The sequence below is a fragment of the Grosmannia clavigera genome (assembly GCF_000143105.1).
Source record: "Grosmannia clavigera kw1407 unplaced genomic scaffold GCSC_113, whole genome shotgun sequence".
Classification (NCBI taxonomy): domain Eukaryota; kingdom Fungi; phylum Ascomycota; class Sordariomycetes; order Ophiostomatales; family Ophiostomataceae; genus Leptographium; species Leptographium clavigerum.
Window position 1 is genome coordinate 366072 of NW_014040831.1, and position 22198 is coordinate 388269.

General features: G+C 57.1%; 5 protein-coding genes across 5 annotated transcripts; 3 read left to right on the forward strand and 2 right to left on the reverse strand.

Annotated features, from left to right (window-relative positions):
• Positions 1-49: 49 nt before the first annotated feature.
• CMQ_3784 (uncharacterized protein) lies at positions 50-858 on the forward strand (the record flags this gene model as incomplete). The annotated part of the gene is made up of 3 exons (XM_014319722.1): positions 50-372; positions 523-673; positions 784-858. The coding sequence occupies 3 exons, from the start codon at positions 50-52 to the stop codon at positions 856-858; spliced, it is 549 nt and encodes a 182-aa protein (XP_014175197.1).
• A 1232-nt stretch (positions 859-2090) lies between these two features.
• CMQ_4111 (uncharacterized protein) lies at positions 2091-3992 on the reverse strand (the record flags this gene model as incomplete). The annotated part of the gene is made up of 1 exon (XM_014320049.1): positions 2091-3992. One exon carries the CDS (start codon positions 3990-3992, stop codon positions 2091-2093), a length of 1902 nt encoding a protein of 633 aa, XP_014175524.1.
• A 2039-nt stretch (positions 3993-6031) lies between these two features.
• On the forward strand, positions 6032-9622 carry CMQ_3899 (karyogamy protein; the record flags this gene model as incomplete). The annotated part of the gene is made up of 1 exon (XM_014319837.1): positions 6032-9622. One exon carries the CDS (start codon positions 6032-6034, stop codon positions 9620-9622), a length of 3591 nt encoding a protein of 1196 aa, XP_014175312.1.
• Positions 9623-10186: 564 nt separating this feature from the next.
• CMQ_3710 (DNA/RNA helicase) lies at positions 10187-16824 on the reverse strand (the record flags this gene model as incomplete). The annotated part of the gene is made up of 5 exons (XM_014319648.1): positions 10187-11458; positions 11534-13906; positions 14321-15604; positions 16106-16734; positions 16818-16824. 5 exons carry the CDS (start codon positions 16822-16824, stop codon positions 10187-10189), a joined length of 5565 nt encoding a protein of 1854 aa, XP_014175123.1.
• Positions 16825-20361: 3537 nt separating this feature from the next.
• On the forward strand, positions 20362-22061 carry CMQ_4062 (nitrate transporter; the record flags this gene model as incomplete). The annotated part of the gene is made up of 3 exons (XM_014320000.1): positions 20362-20538; positions 20604-20683; positions 20750-22061. The coding sequence occupies 3 exons, from the start codon at positions 20362-20364 to the stop codon at positions 22059-22061; spliced, it is 1569 nt and encodes a 522-aa protein (XP_014175475.1).
• Between the last annotated feature and the right edge of the window lie 137 nt (positions 22062-22198).

The window sequence follows — 22198 nt, forward strand, 5'->3', positions numbered from 1 at the left end:
ACTGCCGAACCTGCACCGAACCCATCGCCGTACAAGATACGAGATACTCATGCAACGGCGACGGTCCACACCCCGAAAGCACTACGATTCCTCCGGGTCCCCCCTTATCACAGACAGCATTGGTAGTGGCCACGCCAGTGCCGCCAACAGAGCTGCAAACACCACGTCTTCCCGTCGGACGAGCGCGGGCATCGAACTGCGCGAGCTACCGTCCCACGCCAGCAGCAGCAGCATCAGCCGGCCATTTCACCGCGTCGCAGACGTCCCGGATAACGCCTACTTCCCACCATCATACCACGCACAGCGCGTGCCGTTTGAGGACACGCCGCTCATCATGAAGCCACTCGTTAGCGCCGTGCAGGCTTGGTCTTGGTGCGTACATTCCGTTGCTGCTTGCTGCTTCCTGCTTCCAGCTGGTTGCATCTTCTTGCCGGATCGATTGGGGTAGACGCTGCAGGCTGAAAGTCATCGGCTCCGAGCTCTCCTGATAACAGACGTGCTGCTGACACTTGATGGCTGAAGCTTCGTCATCTCGGTGTTTGCCATAGTCATCCTGTCCACTTTAGGCCTGCTCTTCCGCGGTAACCACCATGAGATGGTCGGTGGCATGAAAGACCCTGAGAATGGGCCGGAAGTTGCGGCCACCATCTTTGTGGCTGTTCTGGTTTACGCTGTACGTCCCCATGGCAAGAAAGGGAGAAGCTCCCTGTCCCCCCCCTTTCTTGTCTACATTTCTGTTTTATCGGAGAGCGCCTGCTGACATACTCGCGTTCTTATCGACAGGGGTTTTTGGTGTTCTGCGGCCTGCAGGGAATGATGCATCTTCGTGAGAATCGGCGAGGCGCAATCGCATTGTAATGAGTGAGGAGACGACAGTATTATGAAGGAGAAGAGGATAAGGAATGTCGAGAGAGTGGTAGGTAGTGGCGACACGGACACGCTGTACATTTTGCATTGTTGCTTGTTTCCTGGATTATGTACTGGTCCCTCCTCTGGTTGCTACTGAGCATCAGGTTGGGGGTTTACGCTTTTGTTGTTTTGCCTTCTCATGTATCCGTAATCTATAGACACAGTTTTTCGCCGATAAGACAAATGGTAGTCGATTGTAAGATATGCTATAGGGACCTTTGAAGTTTGGCATACTATTTGGTGAATCTTTTGCAGAAGGACCCTATGTCTGCTGCCTACGGATTACGTACCACAGATGGCATCACGATATTTACAGCCATCGGGCGATGCTTCTCTTCGCTTAAAGTGGCCTCGGCTTCTCAAAGCCGGTTGGCCAATGACTTCCCCACTTTATAAAGCAGCACCCTGGTTGAGGCAGCAGGGTAAAGAAAGAAAGAGTTGATTGCTTCAGCTTGGTCAGGCAGGAGTGGGTGGTGCGGCTATCTGCATAACAGCATGTACGACATAACCTTGCAGGCGAGCAAGCTGCATTACCGTCCCAAGTAGGCCATTCCGACGACTCCTGGCTGACTGCTCTGCATGCATCGGCCCCCCTTCCAAATTCACATGTCTTCCAGATTGTTCTGCGCATCTACAAGTCTGTCTTCAAGATTCTTACTGGTTTTCGATATTGACCGTTCTGGAGTCGTCCATGATAGATGGCTCAAGATGCGGTACCGTGTCAAGGTGAGATCGGTTGAGGAGGCCTAGAATTGGGGTGTTTGCTTTCTCATAAGTTTTTCCATTCGCCCATTTATTAAGTATCTTAGGACATTTTATCTTCTAGTTTGCATTTATTCATTACTTTGGTGATTGTATGGTTGGGTTTCTATCCAGGAGGATGGAGAAACAATTTGAAGATTCCCAAGATCAATCTATCCGGGCGAACAAGTATGTACGGCAGAAGGGCAACAGGAAGCGGGGCAAAAAACAGCAAGAAAAAGCAAGTAGCCAAAAACAAACAGGGCTAGACTACGCAAGGGGTGATGATGACAACGCCAGAGAAGTATGCTGGGAAGAGCAAGCACATTAAGAGTACGGGGTATACATGAAGGACCATGAAGAACAGCGCGAGAAGGGGAAAGGGGTAGAAGAGGCTGAGTAGAAAGATGGGAAAGGCAAAGGCAACGGGCGAGGAAGAATCAAAGCTCGTCGTCGTCGGCAGAGGCGGCAACCTCCTCGCGGACCTTTCGACACCACTGGTAGATGGCATCCTCAAAGGCAGCGAGGGCAGCGGTGCTGTTGTTGCAGACGACGGCGAGGGCGTCAATCTTGAGCAGGATCTCCCAGCGCAGCTCAGCCGCCTTGACCCAGTAGCGCAGGTTGTCGGCGGCGCGATAGGGCTTCTGGGTGTCGGCGTGGAAGGTGGGAATGGCGCCGAAACGACGTCGCGACCGGCGGACGGCGCAGTTGTGCAGCCGGACGAGACAGACGCCCGACTGCAAGTGCTGGAGGAAGGGAGTAGAGGCGACGGGGCCGTCGTCGGTGGTGTCGTCGCGGGGCGTGTCTGCGCCGACGTCGCTGCGGTCGATGGGGATCCAGTCGGGAATGACTTCGGTGGAGTATCCGACCAGAATGGACTGCATGAAGGCGTGTTCGCGGGCATAGGCGCGGAGGCGGTCTTTGCCGTCGATGCCAGGGCCAGCAGGCCAATCACCATCCCGCAGCCAGGTCCAGCCAGCGCGCTCGGCCTTCTCGGCGGCAAACATGGCGTCCTCAGCATCGAGCATGGCGTGCAGGCTGGCGATCCAGGCCTCCATGGCGCGCAGCTCATCGCGACGGGCGCCACCGGCAAAGTTGCGGGTAGCCATGCGGCGCAGAACATCCATGACGCCGAGCAGCTCGGAGCGGACCTCCCGTTCGGGCTTGATGGCGTCCAGCAGGTCGGGATGCTCGTGGCTGGTGTAAAAGACCTTGGCGGCACGGATGGCCAGGGTCATGATGTCGAGGATGTGCATGCCTTGAATCTCGTACCAGGCAGTGGTGGCGACGCTGCGGACGCTGGTCACGCTGTCGGCATGGTTGCGCACGCTGGTGAAATAGTCGTTGGACATGGGTGTGGCGGTCTCCTCGCGCTGCGGCGAGGGCGGTTCGGCGGCGAGGGCAGCGAGCTCGGCCTTGGCAGCCTTTGCACGAGCGCGCGCTGCCATGCCGGCACGGATCTCGGCAAGGGCCTTGCTGCCGTCGGTCAGGGCAGCCTTGAGGTCGGCACGCAGCTCAGCCTGGGTGGGCGGCTTGGGCAGGGTGGTCTCGCGGAAGCGATACGTGCTGACAGTTGGCGGAAGCATGCCGTCCTCATCGTCGTCGGGATCCCAGTCATCGTCGGGGGCATCGTCGACGGGAAGGCCATCGTCCTGGACGGGCGACTCGACAAGGAGGTTGTCGGGGTCGTCGGGCGCAAAGGAGTTATAGTCGTCCTGGTCCGGCTGGTCACCGAGAAAGAGGCCGGGAGGAGCAGCCATCATGGAGACCGGGCGGGTGGTCTTTGCCGGCTGTAGAGTCAGATAGCTGGCCGGGTCGAGCTGAGAGAGATCGAGGGTGCGAGCCTTGCCGATGCCACGACGACGACGTTCCAGCTGGCCCTTGAGATCGAGCAGGCCGGTGCGGGCAAAGTAATGCTGCAAATGGGTGATGCTGCCAAGACTGAGAACACTTTCGCGCGAACGAGCACTGGCGGCGAAGTCGGTGCCCTGTGGCCGCATATAGCCACGACGGCGGACAAGGTGCTGGTTTGGCAGCGACGGTGTGGTGGGATACGACTGCAGCGACGGAAGCGAGAGCGAGCCGGGAGCAGCGGCACCGGTCTGCAGCGAGAGCGGATAGCAGCCGGACGACTGGCGACTGAGCGAGTTGGCCGTGGACGAGGCATCGCTGCCGAGAGACTCGCGCGAGTCACGGGTGGTGGTCGAGCCGTGAGACAACGACGAGGCCGTCGAGACACAGCGCGAGAGCTTGGCCGGACCCAAGCCGTGTGGAAGAGCGGCCGTCGGGACAGCTTCGGGCGGCGGTGATGCTGGCCGATGGTCGTTTTGCGGGTGAGCCATGATGGGACGTTGAGTTGGGTTAGTTGGGGGTGGCAACGTTGATGTTGGACCAGACCAGGTGGGCGAGCTGTTGGTAAGGTGGCGTTCAACGGTTGTGGATCAAGGCGAAGACAGCCGAAAGGAGGACCAGTGAGACAGCCGATGCAGATCCAAAGCCGTCCAGCAGCAAACAATCAGGACAGCCGAAAGGAGCGGCGGCAGTCGACGACAAGCATGACGACAGGGACAGGCAAACGGGGATCAGCGGCAGCGGAGAGGCGAGCAGACAGAAGAAGCGAAGCAGACAGACAGACAGACGGCAGACGGACAGACGGGCAGAGAGCAGAGAAACGGACAGAACGCGCAGAGAATCGCAGAAAAAGTAGAGCGAGCAAAGGCGGGGAAGTATGAGTGTTGTGTGTTGTGCGCTGTGCAAAAAAGAGGGCGAATTTCAGGGGAACCGCTGTTTTAGCTGGCGGAAGGTCCGGTGGCCTTCAGCGGTCTTTGCTGGCCTCGGACAGCGACACTACTCTGTACAGAGCAGGCCCGTGGCGAGCTGGTGGGGCGCGCTAAGCCGCAGAGAGACGAGGGGAAATTTGCGAAAGGGGCCCTCAGGGGTGTGACACCCGCAAATTACGCAGCAACGGAAAGCACCTGAGCTGAAGCTCTTGCCGCGTCGTGGAGGTGACTAATACTATGTATCGTACTACGAGTACTCCGTACGGAGTACATAGTAAAGCCACGAGACAAAGTGAGCTGTCTTCCACGAGACGGACAGTGTCAACAACCACCAACACACACTGTGAGTCCATCTCCCGCATCCAACAACAACGCAACACGCAACACGCAACACGCAACAAGGAACACGCGCGCACTCGTCCAGGCTGCCGCAGCCGTACCTGCATCCGGGCCGCCCACTGGCAGCCTGGCCGTCACCTGCTCGCCAGAGGTGCTGCCTAGGGATACGTGCCGTTACGACTCGCAGTGGGGCTCCAGACGGAAGCACACGCCGGAGTACGAGCTCCTCGTAAGAAAGGCACCTTCATTTTAGCGATCTGCGCGCAATCTTGCGTCTCGCGACGCGTTCCTACAGGCAGGTCTGGCCACCGTGTGAGGAGGAAACCAGCGGCCACTGCACGGTGGGCGGGCGCGATCCCGGTAACCTCAACGGCCGTCCCAGCCTGTCGGCTGCTGCTAACGTCGCAGCCCGCGGATCGTGCCTGCCTCGTATCGCACTCACAAGCTGGCCGTACTCGTAATTTGGCCTATGCGAAGGGCAGTGGCGTCGCCATCGCTGTCTCGCCCTCTTGTCGTGCGTTGCACCTTCTTGTTTTCTCCGCCTTTTTGATTATTATTGACGGGCTACCTTTTTGGGCGCAACCAGACTTGACAGACCTGCCGCTTCTTATCTCCTTTTGCCCTCTTCATCTCCCTTCTCTCTCTCTTCTCTGCTCCTTTCCGGCTCTCGCTCTGCTGTCGACCTGTCCAGCTGCTCTGCGCATCCTCCCGCTGAGACCCCAGTCTCCATCCGCCTGCATCCTGCTACTGCAAGCGTTCAGTCTGCTGCTGCCTCACCGTCTTCTCCCTGCAATCGCCCTTTTCTCCTTCCCGGAACAGCTGCAAAGTCCTTTTCCTCGGCCATCACCTCACAAACTGTCAAGCACCCCTGGCGACGCCAAGTGGATTTCATCGGCAGTCCACACGACAAACAGGCAGAAGCCAAAGAGAAAGGCACCCCAAGCCCGGCCTGCAGACACGATAGACCACAGACCTCCGCCCCATACCACCTCCCAGCGCGTGCGCAAGCCCACCTCGATGCATCTGTGCCTTACGGCCAACTAACGCGCACACTGGCCAAAACGGAAGAGGGGGGGTCGCAGGGCATCGGCCAACCGAAGGGGAGAACGGAACCAGCTGGGAGAGAAGACGAATCGCCAGAGTCCCAAGTGTCCCAGCAGTCTGTCCCCGGAATCGTGACAGGAGCCTGAGTGGCCCAACGGCCCAAAAGGCCCAAATTCCAAAAAGCCCAAAACGACAAGTCTGCATCGGCCTGTGCTTAAATGACCTCCACGTTTGTCACATCCGCTGGTGCTGTCGGTGCTGTCGGTGCTGCCGTCACGTCTGTCCCGTCTGCTGGGCCTGACGGATCGCCATCAAATGACAACAACGGGCGCCGTTATCCACAGTCGGAAACTGACGGCCTCCACCAATCTCAACCTCCCATCTCGGCCTCCTTTTCGTCCCTCTCTCCTTCTGCTATCGACCACAATGGCGATCGGCCCGTCACCATCTTGACCTTTGCCGACCTCAGCCACCACCGATCCGACGACGACCGTCCCGGCTCGAGCAATCCCATCCCGTCTCCCTTCCTGCCCTCCTCCCCTTTGGGCCAGCTGCCACCCCTGATCACGCAAACGCAGACGCCCTCCCCGTCGCCCTCACCGTCGCGGCTCTCGCAGTACAGCGGCTTCGGCTACGATCCCATTGGCCTCTCCCCTGTCACCGGCCACAGCGACCGACCAGACCGAGCCGACCCCATCCACCTCATCCCCTCGCCCGCCTCCTCCTCCTCGTCTACTCCCATCCACCAACCCCAGCCCCGAAAGCCATCGCCCGGCCTGGCCGCCCGGCTGAAAGCCCTGGGCTTTGGCACCACCTCCACCAAGGCCTCGTCGCCCGCCTTGCCTCCACAGCCTGAGCACATCGGCCGCCTCCCCGAAGACCGGCTACGAAAGCTCGACCAGAAGCACCAGGCCGGCTCCGTCGTCCCCGTCATTGAACGGCGCGGCCGTCCCTGGAAGGGCGCTGGTGCCGCTGTCGCCCGCTTTGCCAAGGGACGCCACAAGCAGCCAACCGCCGACGTCGACACCGACCGCAACCTCTATCCGAGCGACGACGACTCTTCCTCTATGCTTCTTCCCGAGATCGACACCGTCCCGCCCCTGGAGATGGAGATGGACACAAACAAGTACCGCTTGCCAGACCATACAAACGAAAATGGCACCAAAGTACAGCTAGATACCCGCCAGCAGCATCTTGATCGGGACATTCAGCCTGTCCACGAGTTCGCACACAACCCAGCAGCTGAACCCCCTGAACCGCCTGAGCCTCCCGAATCTCCTGAATCTCCTGACTCTCCTGAATCTCTTGCATCGCCCAAAGTCCCTCCCCCTCTTCCGAAAAAAAGCCCTCCTCCGCCACCATCCACGCCCCCACAGACGGACTTCAGCTCAGATGTAACCTCTTACTTCAACCCGCTGGGCCTACAACGCGCCGGTTCTATCTACACATTATCGCGCGTGTCCTTCGCTAACCAGCTGGCCCAGCTGACATCCCTCCAACTGCCTGATGCCGAGTCGCTCTCCAGCAAGGTCGCCGCCATCCCGACGGCCCAGGCGGCTACGCGTGCCCTGATCGGTGCTGCCGAGCAGATCCGGAACTGGGTGTCCAAGGCTTCTGAGGTCATCGATGGCCTAGACAGCGACGATGACGTGGAATGGGCGGCAGCCGGTGGCCGCGAGGGCTTGGAGGAGGTCGAACATGCCATTGTCCGGTTCGAGGAGCTAATCAATATATACGTCGGGGCCATTGAGCAGCTGCAGAACCGTCCGGACATTGCCAGCGTGAGTGCCGACGACCTCCATCGTGCCGTCATCCAGATGGAGTCCATCATGGACGAGTGGCAGAAGATGCGCAAGACCCTGCAGAGCGTCAAGGCCCAGGTTGAGATTGCGATGGAGTGGGAGGAGCTCTGGAGCATGGTGCTGGGCGACATCCAAAACGAGATGGAGGAGCTTAGCCGGCTTGTCTTTGAGATGGAGGAGCGTCGCCACAAGTCCATCCTGGCCAACGGGGCCGCCGCCGAGGACACGGAGGACACAGAGGGTGCCGATGGCGCTGATGGTGCCGATGGCGCAGACGGTGCTGACGCTGCCGGCGTCGATATTGGCGACCTCGAAACGATCGTGGAAGAGACAAAGGAGCAGCAGCAGCAGCAGCCGAACGCGCCGACTCGCGTGCCCGCCTCGTCTGGCAACAACCGCTACAGCATTCCGGTTTTCCCGCCCAGCGCCAACCCGCCTGAGGGGGGAGCCAGCACAACCCCCGGCATATCCCTGGACGACTCCAGCCTCCTGGCACTGTTTGCTCGCATGCAGCCGCTCCGTGCATCACTGGACTTTCTGCCGATGCGGCTGTGCGTGTTCGAAGCCCGGGCGTCGTCGTGCTTTCCAACGGCCTGTGAGGAGCTCGAGATGCGGCGATGCGGCCTCGATGGCAGCTACAGGAAGCTCGAGAAAGATGCCGAGTCACTGCGGAAGGAGCTTGGCGAGGACCGCTGGGTGGCTGTGTTCCGGGGAGCGGCGCGGCAGGCGCAGAAGATGTACGAGTCGGTAGAGCGCAGTGTGGCCAAGCTGAGGGAGGCTCTGGATGCCGGCCTGCACCTGACGAACCAGCCGCTGATGGCGAAGAAGACGGAGAGCTACGAGACCAAGAAGGTGCATTACGGCCCGGCTATTGAGCGGGTCCTGGCGATCATTGACAAGGGCATCAAGGACCGTCTGACGCTCAACGGCGAGATCCTGCGGCTGCACGCCGAGCTGCAGGCCAAGTGGGACGAGCTCCGGGACCGCATGCACGACGTGGACATGGGCCTCGAGGACGTGCAGGCCGAGCAGGCGAGCCAGCAGCTGCGCGACTCCATCTCGAGCATGCTGTCAAACGACCAGTCGACGGGCGGGAGCGGACGCGATACACCGCAGAGCTCGCCGCCCTCATCCGTGATCATGTCGTCGCTGGGCCTAGACAAGGGCCAGAGGGCCTCTGGCGGTGGAAAGGCCGACAACAAGGGCACCCCGACAAAAATGAAGCGCCGGTCAGTCATGGGCAACAGTCAGCTGCCACAGCTTGCCAGCCGGCGGAGCATCTGCTCGACAGCCGCGGCTGCTGCTCAGGCGCGAAAGCCGCTGCGCTTTTCCAACTACATGCCTCCTGGCAGCCCTGGTTTACTGTCTCCGAGTCGCGAAGGTTCGGTGACCCCGGTCCACGGACAGCGGTCAGCACCGACACCGAAAGCAAAAGCGAAACCAGCACGGCCGACACCACCGCCAGACACACGTCCTAGATGGAACAGCTCGACTGTCGGCATCGACACCGGTCACAACTTTAAGCCGCTCAGCCTGACGACGCCGAGTCCGTATGCCAAGACACCCACTCTCCGCCGGACACCGTCAATGACAAGCACGTCCGGCTCTGGGGCGAGGGGCATGACGAGGCTGCCCACACCAAGTCCGCTTGGCCGCAACGCGTCTTCACCAGCCCCGCCAAGCTCTCCTTCTCACAGCCGGCCGGGGACCAGTGGAACGCCGTTCCGTCCTCGTCTGAGCTCACACTCTTCGCAGTCGGGTGCGAACAACCGGCGCGCATCGATGCAGCCGGCCTGGAGCATGGAGACGTCGCCAAATGGGCCACCACGGTCTGCAAGCTCCCTGGCCATGTCTCGCCGGAGCGGCCTCTACCCCGGTGTCTGGGTGAGTGGAGAAGGAGGCAACGCCCTGGACGGCATCTCCGGTCGTGATTCGCCACAGACGAGGCGGAACAACTCGGCCAGTGAGCAACAAAAAAAGACGGAGCGGCCCAGGTGGAGGCCTTGAGTCCGTGGACGGCTTTAACGAATTATTTCTCGATTTTTTTTCTTTTGCTTCATCTGGAGCCATATCTGCCAGCCATATATTCGTTTCTCTTGGTTTCAGTCCGGGTTGACGGCCGTTAACGGGCCTGATGAAACTCTCCCTGTTTTGTTTTTACGCTCCCTCGATAATATCCCGGAAAAGGACAAAGAGGTGGTTTGTCTCACAGTTGCGTTGTCGTTCTGTCGGTCTATTTTCACGCCAGATGAAAGGTGTACTACTCTGGTGCTCGGCGTTTTTCTCTCTCTTGCGCGGCTGTAAGAACAGATACGGAAGGGCAACTTGGTCGTTTAGCGTGTCTATTTATTGAACGTTTTGCTTGTTTCCACTTGCCGCACTTGTGATTCTGCACCTGTCGATTGTCTTGCTTCTTGCTTCTTGCTGGTATTTGCTAGTATTTGCTGGTATTTCCACGCTCTAAAATGACAAAAGGCCTCCATGTAACCGACTCCTTTCTCCCATTCCCGTCACCCAAAAGTTACGCCGTCCTCCCGGTAAAACGGGAGGGCTTATGATACAAGACCGTCCTCAGAGAGGCATCATGCCAATGCCGCCTCGTCCGCCAGCCGAAGCCGAGCCTGAAGCTGAAGCTGGGGCCTTTCGTCTCGATACTCCTCCACCACTTGTGCGGCTGCGTGAGTTTGAGCTTCCGCCTCCGCCCCGACTGCTCCCACCGCCTCCACCGGCTGCACCACGACGAGGTGGCTTTCGACTTCCGCCAGACGACCAGCTCTTGCGAGAGCCTCCTCCAGATCGCCCGCCACCACCACCAGACTTGCCTGATGGCTGCGTCTGCAGCGTCTCTAGCTCCATCCGCCAACGCTCAGCCTCACGTGACTCGCTCACCGACGGCTCATCGTCTTTGTCGTCCTTGTCGTCCTCGTCCTCGTCTGAGCTGATCAGGTCTACCACGGCCTCATAGTCCCGACGCAAAGGCCGAGCAGCAGCAGCAGCCGACACGGTCGTTGTCGCTATCGGCCGCTCTGGGCTCTCGTCGCGGCCAAAGCCCATCATCTCCTGATACATGACCTGGTACCGCTTGATCAGCTGCACAAACCGGCCGCCGTACCGCTTCACGTGACCCTCGTCAATGCCCCGGATCCGCCGCATCTTGTCGAGCGAGTCCGTCCAGCCGATGGCCATCTCGCGCAAATGGCTCTCGGTAAACAGGATCCGCAGGCCCTTCTCGTTCCGAATCTTCTCCTCGATCCGTCGTGCCTCGTCAGCAAAGGCTGCGATGATGTCGGCATGAATCGGGTCGATGTTGGCCTCGGTCAACCGCGAGTCATGTGCAATCGGTCCGCCCAGCTCTTCCAGCCTGCGCTGCCGCTGTGGTGGCCGGATGACGTTGTTGCTGCTGCCTTGGTTCTCGTACCGGAATCGGTCCAGCTGGACTTTCCGGGCCTTGCGTTGTGCTTGTGCCGGATGTCTTGGCGGTGCAGCCTCTTCGAAATCGTCGTCGTCGTTGTCCGAGACGACAAAGTTGTCTTTGGCATACCCGTTTGCGTGCAGAGGACCGCCAAACTCGTCGGATTCAGCGTCGCTGCCATCTGCCTCGACATCGTCGCCTTGGTCGAGAGCGACGGCTACGGCCTTGCCCTTTCGACTGCTCTTGGCTGCTGCTCGGCCTGACACTGAATCGTCTCCGCCAGTCGCCTTGGCCGTCTTAGCCTTTTTGCCTGTCTTGTTCGATGCCGTCGTCTTCTTAGCAGCAATCGGGCCGGCTACATCGGTGCCAACCTTAGTGACAACCTGTAGCTTCTTCGTGCCCGAAAAGAACTCGCCTGCGCGACGGCCCAGCTGCAGACACGGTTAGCTTCTGCTTTTCTGTCTTTCTGCCACTTTCTGCTCTCCCAACATCCGCCTGGTGCTTACACTGAAGTACTGGATCGCAATGTCCATCCGGTTGACCTTGTTCTCCTCCTTCAGGGCACCCTCTCCCAGAAGCCGGTAGATCATCATGTGGATCTCATGTTTCTTCAGATTCCTGGCAATCCCATACATCTCTTGCAGCGAGCTATGCTCCGGTTCAGGCCGCCGTTTTCCCTGCAGAATATCGCCACACTGGATCATCGTGATCAGCTCGTACGCTTCCACCACTCGGAGGGCGGCCACCGCATACTGCGTGAAGTCGGTCAGGTCAAACTTCCCGCCATACTTGCAGTTGTCGCACGTCCCACCACATCCGCTCTGCTCAAAGTTCTCGCCAAAGTAGCGCAGGATTTCCGACCGCCGACAGTCGCGCTTGTTCTCGCAGAAATCCACCATCCGGTTCAGCATCTCCCGCTGCCGCGCCTTCTGAGCCTCGCTGCCCTCCGAGTCGGCGATAAATTTGCGCAGGTTCTTGATGTCGCCATAGCTAAAGTAGAGAAAGCAGTCCGAATGGATCCCGTCCCGGCCCGCTCGCCCGGTCTCCTGGTAGTATCCCTCCAAACTCTTCGGCAGGTAGTGGTGGATGACGAACCGAACGTCCGGCTTGTCGATGCCCATGCCAAAGGCGATCGTGGCCACCACAATCTTGATCCGTCCCTTTTGCCAGTCACGCTGGATCCGCGTCTTCTCGTCGGCCGGGATGCCGGCATGGTAGTGGTGCGCCGAGATGCCAAACTTGTCTCGCAGCTTGTCCGCAATGCTGACCGTCGATTTCTGCGATAACGTGTACACGATCCCGGTCTGGCCGCTGTACTGCGACTGGATGAGCTCGGCGATGTTCTCCACCGCGCCTTTGCCCTTCTCTCGGATCTCGTAGTACAGGTTGGGCCGGTTGAAGCTTTGGCTGAACACCTTGCAGCCGTCGATGCTCAGGTTGTGCTTGATGTCCACAATGACATTTGGCGTCGCCGTCGCCGTCAAGGCCATCACCGGCACGCTGGGAAACCGCCGCCGCACCTCGCCGAGCGCCTTGTAATCCGGCCGAAAGTCATGGCCCCACTGGCTGACACAGTGAGCCTCGTCGATGACGAGCCGCGCCAGCTTCTTCTTCCGATAGAGCGTCTCCAGGCCTTGGCAGAACTGGCTGCTCTTGCTCACCATCTCTGGCGTGACGTAGAGCAGCTGCAGGAAATGCTCGGGGTTCGCCTTCGAGAACAATGCAAGGATGTGCTTGCGAGCAGCTGCCGGCGTGCTGCTGTTGAACGCGCTCGCCGCAATGTTCAGGGCCTTGAGATGGTCCACCTGGTCCTGCATCAAACTGAGCAGCGGGCTGACCACAATCGACACCCCATTTGTCCTCCCGCTGCTGATGACCGCCGGCAGCTGGTAGCACAGCGACTTGCCGCCTCCCGTTGGCATGAGCACAAAGGCGTCCTTGCCGGAAAGCGTGGCGTTGATGGCCTCGAGCTGGTTGTGCCGGAAGCCAGACATGCGAAATCGGTCTTTGAGCGCCTTGCGCACTTCCTGCGACCAGTCAAAACACATCAGCTCGAGGGGGATCGCCGGCTTCTTCGCAAGCTGACTCGCTTGTTTGGCACCGCCCAAAGCCATCCTCGGTGATTTCTTCGCGTTTCCAGACGCCGGTGTGAGGATTGTCCGCGAAGGCCCAGGCCTTGCCGTCGACCCAGCATTAAACGAGTGTTGCTGTTCAAAGCTCTCCGCCACCTGCAGCATCTCGATATCGTCGCTGAAATCGCTGAAGAACTCTTGCCCCCGCGCTGCCGGAGGAGGCTTATGGGGGGTTCGTCTGCTGGAGGCAGTGTTCGTTGATCCCGCAGGCCCGTAGGCTGGCGTGGCACCGTACCCGGAACCGGAAAAGCCTGTACCAAGTATGGATGGGAGGTCCTCCATCTCGTTGAATATGTCGTCGTCATCAAAGTAGTCTCCTTGACTATGGAATTTGGCATCAGAATCTCGGGTCGTTGCTGCTCGGGGTATTGTGTGTATTCTTGCTGGCAGATGGCCATTGGGCGAGTCGTATCCGTCGGCAGCTTGTCTACTGCGTTGCTGCGGTGGTGGAAGTTGCGTCTGGAGTATGATCTGAGAGTGGTTCGTAGCAAAGGTGCTGCTGCGGCCTGTCATGGGCGTCGAAAATCCCTCTGGGTGCTGGGTCGCGGGAATGACAACACTATTGGGACTGCCGGCATCAAAATCGCGCGGACAGCTGGAAGGATCGATTGCTGCTTCGGAGAGGCGCGTGCGAAGGGTCTCTTCTTGGTCCTGGAGTTCCTGGCTCAGGTCGTCTAGGCGAGACTCTTCCGATTCGGTGTCGAGATGATTTTGGTACGCCTCCGTGATGGAATGAAGCAGAGCCTCCTGTTCATTATACAGATGGGCAAAGGCCCTCATTTCGTCGACAAGGCTGTCTAACGGCTGCTTCTCCCTCAAAATAGGTTCCTTTTCTCCTTTGATTTGCATTCGGCGTGCCTGTGGCCATTTTTCCCGAAGGGCTTTTGTGTACTCGGTTGTGTTATTTCGTATCTTCTCCTCGACCAAGTGCTGCTTCCATCTCAACGCCGGCCAATACGAGAGAATACTTGGTCGTTGTGTCTCTTCCATATCTTCGTCATCGTCGTCTTCTGCCGATGCTGGAGCCGGTGCTGGAGCCGGTGCTGGAGCCGGTGCTGGAGCCGGTGCTGGAGCCGGTGCTGGAGCCGGTGCTGGAGCCGGTGCTGGCTTGTCCTTGTCGGCAGAACGTTCCCCTCCGATTGTACTATCGCCACAGCCTACTGCCGGCTCTTGAATGATAACACTCTCATCTCCGGTCTGCATATCGATATCTGCGCTAGTGCCCACCTCCGATTTCTTGGTTGTATTTGGCGGTATCGGTGCATGTCGCTCTGCCGTCTTTCGTAATGGAGTGTCTGCTACATGCGAAGCAGTCTTGATATTGGGGGAACAAGGTTTCGGAACACTACCATCTTGCTTCTCCGGTTTTGCCAGCGAGGCCACAAACGAGGCATTGCGGGTCGGCGGGGTGACAAACTCGTCCTCTGAGTCCATTACCACATCGCTGCGGCTCGACAGGCACTTCTGTTTCTTTGTTGGTGTGGGCTCCCGGACTACCGACAGTTGCTCCGTCTGTTTCTGTGGTGGTGATAACCGCGGCGTGGTGGGCGATGAGAAGCCCACAAGATCATGAATGTCTGGAAAATCGGCATTGCCGTCGTCGACGGTTTCTACGTCCTTGCTCTTCTCAGTCGCGGGCTTTCTGGAAGGGGTACTGCTAATATCGCAACTCTTCCTCTTCTTCCCGCGTCTTGAGACGGAACCCGGCCTTGCCGAGTAGTCCTCTCGCCAAATGTGTGTGTCCTCCCGCGGAGCTCCGCCCGGAGAAGAAGAGCCCGTGTTGATTTCGTCTCCGGTCAGGTCGACAATGGAGTCAAAGTCGTCCAGATCAAGATCGGAGCCAAAGTCGAGCGCATACGGAGACGGAGCGACTGGTGTTTTGGCCTTGCGCGTCTGTGTCGCAGATCCTGGCGTCTTGTTCGGAGTCCTAACGCTTGCCACTGCAGTGGTCTTTATCCTGCCCTTGGCATCCACGATGGTCAGGCCGCCTTTCGCCTGAACCGCAGACGGCCCAGGGGTCATGAACGCCGTTGGCGGCAGAGGCACCTTGGACACCTTGGGCACCCTCTTCTCCACAGATTGCGGCGGTGGCCTTGCGTCTCCGCCGTACGGCTGCATGGTTGGTGTCGGTCGCGAGCTGGCCGAAAAGGACGATATAGTAGATGTAGGGGTGGGCAGCCCAAGGTCTGCGCCTCGTGGTAGTGTCGATACCGCGGTCGAACTGCCGGACACGACGGCATCTTTCCGGAAAGACGACGCAAGGACGGCAGCGGTCGAAAGGCTGGCCGTAGAGGTGGGCGTAGCCAGAAACCCGGGTCCAGCTCCTCGAGACGAAGAGCCAATCGCAGGATGAGTGGCCTGGAGATTTCGCAGTAGCCAAGGAAGCTGTTCGGCAAGATTGTTGATCGTCATGAAGGCCGTATCGAGGAACAGACGTTCCGCTATCTGCCCGCAGTCATGAGCTTCTGTCGTGGCTGGACGCAGCTGCAATTGCGGTCCTCCTGCACAGCAGCCTGGCTTGAGAAATGAGCAGATCGGGATTTGGCTGCTATTCTACTTTTATGCGTGCAGCGTTTGTGGTCATAGGCAATGCGCATAGGCGGAAGGAGTGGTCGGTGGCGTTTTTCTCCGACCCGCCATATTAAACGCGTCGAGCAGCCAGCGTCGCGTAATCAGGTGGCAGCCGTCCGTGGAATAGATGTGGCCCCACCAGGCAACCTTCCCTTTCTGGCCACAACCTCTTGCATGGTCACAACTAAAGTAGATGTCGGCGAAAATTACACTTCGTTCTATTGGGAACTGCTTAAACAAATCTATCAGATAGAGAACGCCCAATCGTCATCGCATGCTTCGTGTATCATCCGTGAAATCGTAAACAGTAAAGACACTAATTCTAGTTGCTGCTCTCTTAACCAAAACATCCCCAATACAGGATGCAGGTCATACCTCTTCAGCATCCACCTTGGGCTTTTCCGCTTCATTGAAGAGGTATAGCAAAGCCACGAGCACCTTACCTCCAGCCGATATCAGTACGGCCACAGACGACCCAACGTTGCGATAAATGACTGCACCAAGCAGTGCACCCACGATTAACGAGGCAAGGAACACAACCCGCCTAGTCCGAGGACGGTTGTTCAGCACTGCCAAGTTCGGATCGATGACCAGGTCAACCCATGCAGCCGTGGCCATAGCTGTGCTGATCTCGGTCATGGCCATTGAGCGGGATTGCACAACCTGGCTGCCAGCTGCGAAGGAAAGTAGGCCAACGACGACGAGAGCACGAGTACCCTCGACCTGGACGCTATAGACGTTCTGGATGGCGCCTGCGGCAAACACTAGGCATGCTTGAAAGAGGTTGCACCCTATCAACCAGAGTCGGCACCGCGGTCCAATGATGTGGCCCAGCTGTCCAGTCAGGCAGCTGGCGAGAAGGAAGAAGCCAAGTGCGCAGCCAATGTTGGCAGTCAAGAACATTTCGCCGTTGAACCGGGGGATGACGATGGCGAGCATCAGAAACACCGTGTTTCCAGTCTGGTTCGATGTGAAGCAGTGGTAGTCGGGGAAAGATACAGCATCTTCATCGCAGCCGCCACATGTTAGTCCAACAATTAGAACATAATAATGGACAAGACACACAAAGCAACCGGCCTGGACTCACCCTGCATGCCGGTGAAGATAGTGAGCAAAATCAATTCGATCTCTGCAATCAAAGATGGCCGTATGTCTGCAGTTAAATGCTTCCATACGGTATTCTCTGATGTTGATAGCCCCGATGGTGTCTCTGGCGGGCATTCTGCCGATATGTTTGCGGTACCGAGCTGCTTGTTGTCTAGTCTAAGCGTCTCCTGTGAAGATTGCGTTGGGGGTGCTATCCGTCAGGAACTGTGCTCTTGGTTCCACCGAAAGTTGCGAGGTCGTCATATTGATATTCCTTCGTGTGGTAGGTTATCTGAGATCTAAAACAGTGCAAGTCAAGGCTGCACACATGGATGAAGGATGTGCTCAATGCGTATCAGATTTCGAATGTATATTTTGACGAGCCAAATTTGGTCAAGATCCAAGAATCACAAATAGGTACTACAGAACATATAAGAAGAGATCTCTATATGAATATTAAACTCTGTTTAAAACAAGTACGGTGGCGGTGACGGGGCGGCTGTCGGTGATACTCCCCTTTTACGAGCCCGTCCACAGAAAAGATTGTGAGTTCATAGTGAAGGCGGCCCAACGGATTCTACTCCGTCAGTTCCCGAGATCTAAGCGGCATAGCATCTGGTCTACATGGGAACGCTCGGCTTGAAGCCATGCTTACACGGTAGCGAAAGCAGTAAAACACTCTCGGTACGACTGGAGAAGATCCACACGAGGTAGTGCCACGTCATTGCCACAATGGTATCTCAAACGGAAACTTTAAGACGGTGAGGATGGAGAAAAACATCTGGTGCAATATTGTCGGCTTCGAATTGGCCATAGAGCCCACATTCGTCATCAATCTGTCAACCATCTGGAGAATGATTGGAAGGGCTTGTCACCGCTCATGCAATGATAACAGAGCTCAGCTGATTTTGGCAGGAGGATCCTTCTTTTTCCTCTTTGGCAGGTCTTCCGGGGCGATGGCAATCGCCGCCGTTAGATGCGGCATCTGAGGCTTAGAAGCCGTGCTGGTAGCCGGCGTGGGTCTAAGTGTGAGTATGTTATTGGCTAGTTAAGGGCCGACAGCCGCTGACAACCGCCGACGACCGTATCACGTGCAGCCCATAGCCGTTGTCAAGTGACGACGAGGCCGAGCAATGACAACATACGGAGTGTATGAGCTTCCAATGCGCAGATACTTGGGCGTTAGTGATGCATCGAAGATTCCGAGTGCTGAACACAGCCGAATACCCTAAAGTCGCTGCATCAAGCACCATTTACCTCTGCTAGGATTGATAACCAACAGGACCTCAACCATTTGTCATTTAGCAGTCTTAGTGACTCGTAAGACTTTGTTAGGGGTTTCGCAAGTTTGGTCTGCGATGCGTATGGAGTGATTTTTGGCAAAGCATTTCGAAGGCTGTGAAAAGAAGTAGTTGCGGAAGTGATGTATTCTGTATACTTTAGGAGTTAAAATCGGAACTTCTAAAAATATGACAGGTTCATTAGTCTAGTGGTTAGGACACTGGATTTTGATCCTCAAAATTCATTCCAGGAACGCCGGTTCGAGTCCGGCATGAACCTTTTTTTATACCTTTGTTTCTTTTTTACTTTCCTTATCTACGTGTGTGTGCAGACTGCGGCCTTTTATATCAAGCCAGTCACCACTCTGTTGTACTCTGTACTCCGTACGCCGTATATAGAGTTACTCTTGTAAGAATAGAACATGTTGGGATAAACTTAGGTCTATAGAGTACTCCATGGGCTACGAAAGCGAATGTAAGCGTTTTCAGTAATCAATAACTCTAAATATAATTCGGTCATCAATGCGGCAATGCTCCTAAGATCGAAGTCGAGGCCATATTCGTCAACTAACGAAGCACTGCATGATCACTGGCCGCGGCCGCTTAGTTGGGCAAATCCAGCCACTATGTACGACCAACGCATCGGGACTTCCAGCGATAAGACCCCAACTTTTATACGTCATAAAAGTATTAGCCTTAGAATCGCACGACTACTTGCGACACAAGCGAATCAATATTGTGTGACAGCTGAGTCATGCGACTGGGGCAATGGCAAAAATCGTACTCCGTACTTGCAGTTTATACACTTTTCAATAAATGTCTCGAACAGGAAGTCCTTATATTGGTTTCTCCGCCTGCGGAGGTTGAAGGTCTGTGCTCGTTGTGATTGGTCACATCCCACCATACGAGAAAAAGGGATACAGGATGCTAAACCCAATGCGTGTCTGAATGAAAAGTTTTGCCATCACAACGCAACAGTACGCAGTATTGGCCGGGTTTACTCCGTACTCCATAACACGTTTGTATCTTAACTGCGGAACGGCAAAGCTGCGGCCGAACAGCGACGGTCTCTAAAGCAACCTTAAACATGGGGGTTCTGCACAAAGACGGAGAAGGCGCATCCACATTGACGATACAAGCAAGCAAATTGACCCAGACGTCCTTTTGCAAGATTCAACGGCCTGGAGCCTCATGTCTCTCATCTGCATAAAGACATGTCCTTGGATGCGCCGCGGAGATGACCAAGTCGATAACGTCAATTAAGAAGGAGTTGCAGGCGTTCTTATCTCAAGTCGGTGTGGTCTGTCCACTCTCGCAGCTGCCAGGCCTAGATAAGCCTATTAGAGCGCAGCGACAAGGCCCTAGATCACGCCGATCCACAGCCATAGGCAGGCCAACACGCAGCATTGCGACAAAGCTCTTTGATTTCGTGCTCTGGACTCTGCATGTCGGCCGGCCCATCATCAGCGCATCCAACATTTTGTCGTCCCGCAGTGTTGCCGCCTGGCCGATGCCGTTGATCGGTACTTATAGACTCGTATTCGTGCATTCTGCGAATGTCTCAGCTTCCTTTTTCACAACAAGCTGAAAAGCTCATTTCTCGCGCGTTGCTACCCCCCACAACCCCTGTGCTCGTTACCAGACTCTTCTTGCATCGAGGCCGGAGTGTGTGGAGTACTTACGACGTGTGGGACGCAGTCGAGAAGACGAGAAGACGGGTCCACGTTCCTGAATTTCGGTTCTGCTCCCAGAACATAACACCTGCATAACGCCACTGGTGGCTTGCATTGGCCCAGCTGTACTCTGTCTTTCACACGTTTTGGCATTCTCGCTGAAACTCCCTCCCTGCTACAAGGCCGGTGAGTTTGACATGTTCTGTAATGTTCTTGCCCACATTTCCCTTCTCCTGGCTGCTGCGTCAAACATCTCCGGGTCTCGTCGAGCCAATTGATAGCCGAGGCCAGGCAAGGTTCGTTCGGGCACTAGGGCAGACGCGAAACTCCCGTCCGGAGATGCTGTGACCCATGCCCTTCCCGTTCTCACATTGCGTGTTTTTTGCGGTTGATTACCTCGTGCTCAGCCTGCATTGGATACCATGCATATACTGACACATTGTCTTCGCAAGGTCGCACTCACACAGCTGGCTTATATTATGGTGCCCCGTTTCCTGTATCAGTCCATGTCCATCTGTGTGCCAGTGCTTCTCAACGATCGCTTGCGCCATCTTTGATCCCCAAACCCATTGCCTGCACAATCTACCCTATCATGGCGATCGGCTTCAAGGTGAGGGACCTGTGGAGGGCCCCGGTCCTCAATCCGATCAACCGGAAGGCCCGATCGATTCCCTTTCTCAATCCGATCAATATGTATGGCCGGGTCTTCTTCTTCGCCTGGTTTGGCTTCATGATCGCTTTCTGGGCGTGGTATGCCTTCCCGCCGCTGGTACGCATGCAATCTGCCACCTTCCAACAGTACGTGGCAACAAGAGCTAACACTTTCTCCTGTAGTTAACCGTCACCATCAAGAAAGACCTGAAACTCACACCGGCTCAGGTTGCCAACTCCAACATTGTGTCTCTAAGTGCAACGTACGTATCCTCCCAACGCTCCCTAGGCCGAGGCTAAATGTGCCGAATGTCTCTGACCGATGACAGGCTCTTGGTTCGTATCATATCTGGTCCGTTGTGTGACCAATTCGGCCCTCGAATAGTGTTTGGCTTCATCCTTCTCCTCGGCGCCATCCCCGTCGGCCTGTCGCCGCTCGTGCAATCGGCCGGCGGCCTCTACACGGCGCGCTTCTTTACCGGAATCCTCGGCGGCTCCTTCGTCCCGTGCATGGTGTGGTCGACCGGCTTCTTCGACAAGAACGTTGTGGGCACGGCCAATGCTCTGACGGGCGGTTTTGGCAATGCCGGCGGGGGGGTCACCTACTTCATCATGCCGGCTGTGTACGACTCGCTGAGAAAGCATCGGGGCTACAAGCCTGACAAGGCGTGGCGCGTGACATTCGTCGTACCGCTCATCATGGTCATCGCGACGGGTGTGGCGCTGCTCCTCCTGTGCCCAGACACTCCGGACGGCAAGTGGAAAGATCGCGAGCTGCACGCCAAGAAGAATCTTGAGGAGCACAACGTCCATGTCGCGGCGGCGCCGTCACCGGTCGTCGATGTTCCTGGCAGTATCATGGACAAGCAGCAGCGGTCCCGGACGGAGACGAGCAACGGCGGTGGGACGGAGGATGCGATCAAGGACGACATCCGGTTCGTCGACCACGAGGCACACCTCGACAGGGATGAGATGCTGGAGACGGCTCAGGGCGAGATCGTGGTCAAGCCGACGGCCAAGGAGGCTCTGGAGGTGGCGGTCTCGCTGCAGACGGTGATGATTGTGCTGACATACATGTGCTCGTTTGGGGCGGAACTGGCCATCAACTCCATCCTGGCGGCGTACTACCTCAAGAAGTTCCCGAAGCTGGGCCAGACGAAGGCATCCGACTGGGCGGCGATGTTTGCCTTCCTCAATCTTCTGACACGGCCGCTCGGCGGCATCATCTCGGACCTGCTCTACAACAGCTACGGGCGCAACCTCTGGCTGAAGAAGGGATGGATCACGATCTGCGGTGTGCTGAGCGGCGTGTTCCTCATTGTCGTCGGCCAGGTGGACTCGCACAATGAATCGACCGTGTACGGGCTCATCGCGCTGGCGGCCATCTTCATCCAGGCCGGCAACGGTGCCAACTTCTCGCTGGTGCCACACGTCCACCCGTTTGCCAACGGGATTGTGTCGGGCTTGGCCGGTGCTGGCGGCAATATGGGCGGCATCTTCTTTGCTGTGATCTTCCGGTTCATGGACAACGGCACCAACTACGCAAAGGCGTTCTGGGTCATTGGCGTGATTCACATTGGCGTCAATCTGGCGGTGTCTTGGATTCCGCCTGTTCCCAAGAACCAGATTGGTGGCCGGTGAGCGTGTCTATGCAGCAAAATAATAGCGTAAGATAGAATTGGATGATATTTGTACATGCACCCCTCCTTTGTTACTTCGTATCCGCTGCATCCTTTGCCGCGTCCAGTATCTGCAGCTGTCCGTTTGCGTCATAGGCC